This window comes from Epinephelus moara, chromosome 13, assembly GCF_006386435.1.
Source record: "Epinephelus moara isolate mb chromosome 13, YSFRI_EMoa_1.0, whole genome shotgun sequence".
Taxonomy (NCBI): Eukaryota; Metazoa; Chordata; class Actinopteri; order Perciformes; family Serranidae; genus Epinephelus; species Epinephelus moara.
Window position 1 is genome coordinate 33,621,667 of NC_065518.1, and position 6,736 is coordinate 33,628,402.

The 6,736-nt window shown below is 40.3% G+C and overlaps 1 protein-coding gene and 1 long non-coding RNA gene across 6 annotated transcripts in view; one reads left to right on the forward strand and one right to left on the reverse strand.

Annotated features, from left to right (window-relative positions):
* The window catches only part of bms1 (BMS1 ribosome biogenesis factor), a 28,535-nt gene extending 25,900 nt beyond the window's left edge, over positions 1-2,635 (forward strand). For all 5 annotated transcript variants that reach the window (XM_050059865.1, XM_050059867.1, XM_050059869.1 and 2 more), the window contains exons 21-23: positions 167-342; positions 1,628-1,789; positions 2,049-2,635. In XM_050059865.1, coding sequence (XP_049915822.1) covers positions 167-342; positions 1,628-1,789; positions 2,049-2,276 — 566 coding nt within the window. In that variant the 3' untranslated portion in view covers positions 2,277-2,635. The remainder of the gene's footprint in view (positions 1-166; positions 343-1,627; positions 1,790-2,048) is intronic.
* Positions 2,636-5,540: 2,905 nt separating this feature from the next.
* The window catches only part of LOC126399701 (uncharacterized), a 2,676-nt gene continuing 1,480 nt past the window's right edge, over positions 5,541-6,736 (reverse strand). The window contains exon 2 of the long non-coding RNA XR_007570922.1: positions 5,541-5,945. This is a non-coding gene — a long non-coding RNA (uncharacterized LOC126399701). The remainder of the gene's footprint in view (positions 5,946-6,736) is intronic.

Sequence of the window (6,736 nt, forward strand, 5' to 3'; positions counted from 1 at the left end):
CTGTGTTGTCATTTTGCAGACTTGTGACAATGCTTACATAGGGTAAAACTTACTTGTTATCTTTACCAAAATTATTTCATAGTCATGATGCAAAAGTCAGTAATATTTTGCTTCTGAAGGAGTCCTCTGTAGTTGTATCTTCATGTTGGTGTGTGTTGTTGTGCAGATATCGTGTTCCTGCGCTCCTGGTTTCCAGTATCTGTTCCTCAGCTCTACAACCCCGTCACCTCCCTGCTGCTGCCTGTCGGTCAGAAGGACAGCTGGGCAGGCATGAGGACTCTGGGGCAGCTCAAACATGACCTGGGCATCCGCAACAAACCCAACACAGACTCTCTGTATAAGGTAGAGTGGGCTCAGCCTGACAGGTCTCTGAACACCTGATCTGATGCAGCATCATCCAAAAGGTCCTATCGCACTGAGAAGAAAGCTTTGAATGTGACATGCAAACTTATTTTGAGTCACATTTGAGATGAGCACAGTGCTGTCTTTAGTCTCCAGTATGGATCAAATGATACAGGTTTTGTGAGGTCAAACAGTGGTCAGAAATTGAATTAAAATACACTTAAAGATATAATATGCTGGGGCGTCGGTAGCGCAGTGGATAGGCGGCGCCCCATGTACAATGGCGATGCCTCGCCGCAGCGGTCGCAGGTTTGACTCCGGCTTGCAACCATTTGCTGCATGTCACCCCCCGCTCTCTCTCTCTCCCCCATTTCACTCTATCCTGAACATTAAAGGCAAAAAGCCTGAAAATATAATCTTTAAAAAAAGATATAATATGCAACATATATTTCGTCGGGTTATGTACGTATATGATCCCAAATATTCCCATCAGGGTTCAAACCCAAAGAATTCTGTCATTTTCATTGAGGTAATGGTGTTTTTTGCTTTGGTCATCTGTCAGTGGTGTCATGTCCTCTTTACCCCTTCAAACATAGGAAACACCACATGATCCGTCATCGTAAATCATACTTTGTCATAAATTTTACTCAATTACAATTAATTGGTTGCCATTTTACAACAGAGTAATCCAACAGAGACATAAATTAATGATATATTTAAGTATCAATCCAGCTTACTACGATGTGTTATTCTGACAAGTGTCTCGTGCCAGCCACCAATCCAATGCATACAGTAATATTATAATGTTAGAACATTATTGTATTATTGTGTTACTTTGTGTTTTAAAGGGTTAGTTTCAAATTCAACTAAGTTACTCAACAGTTTAAACTAACTGTTGTAGTCAACATCACAATCCTTCTTACTGAAGCTGCAAAAACACCCAGTGTGTCTGTTGGTAACGTTCTGCTGATAGTAATAGTAGTTACTGGATGTAATTTAAGTCGTACAAGAACTCCAAGGAGAGGTAGAAAAAGTCAGACGATGCCTGGATGCAGCGAGAGATGTTAGGAGTTTATTATAGTTTATATAAATGTAGCTCAGTGACAATACAGACATTTCGTATATAATGTGGACCTGCTGATGCACATTCAACCTGCATTAGACCTGTTTATAAGAGTCAGCTATGGTCGCAGTCTACAGCCCTGTATCCGCAGACCTGTGCTTCACAGAACAGTAATGCTAAATCCTGACTTGATGTGTGTTTATCCATCCCTTTACCCTCCAGCCGGTGGTCAGAGCCCCAAGGCACTTCAACCGCCTCCACATCCCCAAAGAGCTCCAGAAGGCCCTGCCCTTTAAGAGCAAACCCAAACAGCAGCAACCCAAAGGAAAGACACCCAGAGATCTCCAGAGGCCCAGTGTCATCAGAGAGCCCCATGAGAAAAAGGTGAGCAAACCCATCTGAGGAGCTCTATCCATAGTTAGGAGAGAGCATTTATGACCTCAAGCTAATCACTGATTTATGCCAAACAGAAACAGTATTGTGTGTTCAGATCTCACCATTAAAATATCAAACTAATAGAAATGATGTTCCAAACTATGCAAACAAGACACAGTTTGTTTAACTACAAGACGACCTTAACTACTTCCTGTAGTAAAACATGGCTTTATCTCTAAGCATTTCTTTTTTTGACCCGTTCCTTTAGGTGGCAGCTCTGCTCCACGCACTGAGCACAGTCCACAACTACAAGAAGAAGAAAGCCCACACAGCGCAGCACGCCAAACACAAGGAGTTCCTGCAGCAGAAGGAGAAACAGGAGGAGGCCAAGCTGAAGAGACAGAAGGAAGCACGTAAAAAACTCTACCGCGTCATGGGCCAGATGGACCAGAAGAAACAGAAGTCCAGTCTGAAGGGGGCGCCCCAGGACGACTAACTCACTGAGGGTGGACTCATGATGAAACCTCAGACGACTGTGACTGAGATGCTCTGTGGACTCATAGCATGTGTTTCATAACTTTTGCAGAATCATTTTTATTGTACTTTTCTAGATGTGTTGATATCGAACATCAGCTGTAAAGAAGTTATCTGACTTTTGGAACTGGATTTAATTAAACATGTCTGTCTTTGGAAACTGTCGTCCTGTCAACAAAATGATCTACCTGTATATTGGAGTATTGGGGCAGTTCTCCTCCTGATGGGTGGTGATTTTTAAGGTTGATCTCATCATGTCATGGTGGTATTATGCCATGTAACTAGTTGGAAAGTATTAAAAATGTGAAGCTTTGAGTGTAACAGTATTAAAAATCTGTTTTTTAGTAACAGAAATGAGGGAAAAAACACTTTGTAATGATACTAAGCAAAAATGCAAAGTGTAACTTATTAATAGGCCCAAATGGAATCTGTGGAATTCTTATTTTTCAGATTTCAGCTGTGATCCATAATGAAAATAAGATAACTGTTTAAAAAAAATAATCTGCAGAGGTGGAATTCTGCAGGCGCAGATTCCATGTGGGCCTGCAACTAATGCAGTAAGATGTAGCCTTGTTTACGGACCCAAGGACACACTGCTACTATTCTCTTACTAAACTCTGCAGGTGAATCCATATTCTGTAAAACAACTAAAAGAGACATGAACAGGGTTCCCATTGTCATGACATTCCTGGAAAAGGGATGCAATTAGAAATGCTGTTTTCCAGGCCTGGAAATGGTTTTGAATTGACAGAGTATTTTGCAATGAAATGAAATGCCACCAGTATCACGTTAAACACAACGTCCAGACCGGCATTGTTTCATCGCCACGGCCACGCCCCCTTTTTGGGGAAAAGAATTGCTGTCACATCAGGACAGAAACAGGAAAATGCAGAAAAGCTGCAGTGTAGTGGGTTAACTGAGACTTTACACTGAGATTTGAGGCATATAAGATACATGAATATATACTGTCAGTATGGTACACCGAGATGTTTGGTTTTCGGTCTCCAAAAAGGGGTGTGGCCTTGACGTGTAGCAAAGTACAGTATGTGCCATTGTGATCTATTGGCAGTGGCCATAATCATGCAGCCAGTTGGCATCAGGAATGTCTAACCAGCAAGAACATAGTAAATGGAAACGGGGCAAAATATTCTGGAAGAGTTATGGAAAAGATTTAAAATTCATTGGTAAAAATGTGTGGAAGCCCTGCCCTGTCGGATTCCTATGTAGAAAGGGTGGGTGCCTTTTTTAAGATGTCTGTGCCTGCGGGCCCACCGTCTCATAATCTACCAATTACTATACATGTTTTTGTAACCTAAAGAGCAACCGTACCTCACTTTGTTGGATTGAAAGTTTTGCATTGTTTGATGTTACATTCAGTCCCTGTCTCAGTAAATGGAAAGATAAGCAGTAATCGGGTTGTCAACGAGAGGTTTCTGCCTAGGAAGTCTTCAGTTGGGTAAATGTTAGGTCAGGCAGTTGGACCAATGAGTTCCTTTTGCCTCTGGTTAATGACATTATGAATGACCACTAACCCCTTTACAGAATCTGTGACCTTTACTGTAAGTGTTTTGTTTCTATTTTGCCACTGACTAGGGATGCATGATAATATCGGCATGTCATCAGTGAATTTTCAGAGCTGATGATTTAATAGTTGAAGAAGACCTCAGTATTTAATGAAGACTCAATCGAGGAGAATAACAGCTCAACATACAGACTGTAACGCTGTGTATACCATCCAGAGGTTCTGAAGGTGTCCTTGCCCAGTTCTTGCATTTAACCCAAACAGTATTCTCTTGTGAGTCACTCCACATTCCCAAATAAGGTCACTCTGTACCGATCTATGTCTTTGTTAAGTTTCTTTTGGTTACTAACTTCAGACAACAAGCACATTCACCTGGCTCGCTCTTAATTAACCCGACTGTTTCTTACAAAATACACATATCTAAAAAGAGACTCTCGTCTGTTGAGCTTGGAGCATAGGGCAGTCTCTCTTCCCCATAACCTTGGGAGCTATGGCAACGAGCTGGCTAGGCACCCTTATCTGGGCAGCTGTACTCCTTCTGCCAGAACTGGAAGACAATAGATGGAGTGTGTTCATAAAGGTCAAGTAGCCTGACCTTGATGCCTCTTTTAGGCCCTCTGCTGCCCGACTGTTACCTTAAGCATAGTTATCATCCATTTCCTGTACTGACCAACAAGGCTAAAGGCTGTAACACAACAAAATTCCTTCGCAATCTTATAAGAGTATGCATGCAAAATATGATGTTAGTTCCACTCCAGAAAAGACTTGATGATCACTAAAATTAGGTGGGGAAAATTGGTATATTGATATCGGTATCGGTTATCGGCCAAATAAGTTGTTACATATCAGCATATCGGATATGGCAAAAAAATCCAATATCGTACATCCCTAGCTCTGACCATTACAATGTTATTATAGTCGCATCATATTCTTTATTTTCTGTAAATAAACTTGTGTTGTGTTTGGTCTGACCAAACAAACAAAAAAAGATTTTTGGGACTGTTCTAAAATCACAGTTCTGGTTATGTATAGCAAAAGATCCAAGTACAGTTCTGAAATGTAATATTTCTAAAGGTCCTGGACAGTTTTTATTGGGACTGCCATCCAAAGCAGGAGTCTTAGACTCTTGGAGATCTAAGCTGCTGAGTAAATTTCTTTTCCTAGCAAGGAAATGTATACTATTTAATTGGATCCAAGACAAACCTCCATCAGTAACACAATGGTTTAAAGAAATCTTCAGAGTACTTCCCATGGAAAGACTCAGTGCCAAAATAGAAAGAAATGAGACCAGTTTCTTAAATGTTTAGCAGCCACTGATAAATCACTTAGTGATGTAAGGGACTTAATTCTAAAAGGAAGTATCATAACTGACTGGAAGGTTCCAGAGGCCCTTCAGAAAAGAACAAGAAGTGTCTTTTTACGGTGAATGTGTGCATTTAAGACTATAAGGGTATCATCACAATCCCCCCCCCCTTTTTTTATCTTATTGTATGTCATTTTTTTAAATGTATTTATTGATTTCTCCCTCAGTGTACTTTATTTTTTGTTTATTTTCTTGGTTGTTTTTTGTGTGTTGGTGTGTTTGTTTTGTTTTGTTATTAGTTCACAATTTTACTTAGAGTATCATACTTACAAATGTTGATGTTATAATTGTTTAAAAATAATAAAAATACATTATAAAAAAAAAAGATGAGCTGAGCCCTGCCTTTCAATTCAACTTTATTGAAAACAGTGAATAATACAAACTCAGGCATCATAGAAAGCAGAATTGTCAAAACGCAAGTGACAGACTGAAACTGACTACTAAGTAAAGGTTACATTTGTGTCCCGACATCATCCCAACCTTTGCTCTGACGTCATGCACAGGAGAACAAGGATACTCTCACGCTGAAGTCTAATGTTTTTCACTAGCTAGCCTGTTTGTTAACGTTTTGGGTTCAGCCCCTGGTTGCCTTTTCTAGCCATAGATTTTAATGATGGCGCCTACAAGTCACCAGTGTCCCTCCGTTGGGCATGGTCATATGGTGTGACTCGTTGCGCTCTGTCTACTTCCGTTAAAAGTATTAACCAGATGCCCAACTTCCGGCTTTCGCAGTTGTAGCGCCATTGCTAGGGAAAGTGGAAAAGAGAACAACAGAAACGAGAAATAATTAGACAGTTCAGTAAGAGTGATTATTACTGTTCATTCTTGTTTCATCTTTTAATTGGAACAGTATTGACTGACAGTGTACTTTTTATTTGCGTTTTTATCATAAGGAGGACAAAATATCAAAGACTGCAGGGTTTCTCATCTGAACACTGCTGTGTACCTTTGTGTACTGCATCTGCCAAATATAATACTGCCCTTAGTTTCCACACCTTTCCTTCTGACGAGGAAACAAGAAAGATGTGGAAAGTTAATATCAAGAGAGAGAACTTAAGCATAACGGACCATACACGAGTTTGTAATCTAGGGTTACCATATTTTGATTTCCAAAAAAGAGGACACTCGGCCGGCCACGACATAGCCTACTTAAATGATACTCGCAGTTTACTCAAAGATGCCTTATAATTTTTAAATTTATATGTATGTATAGAAAATTCAGTTATATTACAAAATAATATCTCTCAAAGACAGAAATTCAGATAGGCCCCAATAGGGGACACATACACACACTAGAGTGTGGCGATCCGACCCGATGGTACCCGACGGGTCAGGCCGGGTTTGGTCAAAAATGTAGCTATAAATTGTATTCGGGCTCGGGTCGGATTCTGTCAGCTTTCAGTGAATATGTAGTGTAAAAATAAATAAAATCCTATTGTCTGTCCTGTTTATTGCTTGGGCACTGTTATTTACGTGACAACACCTGAACATAACACACACAGACACACAGGCTGTGTTTGTTTCTACCTCTCCTCTC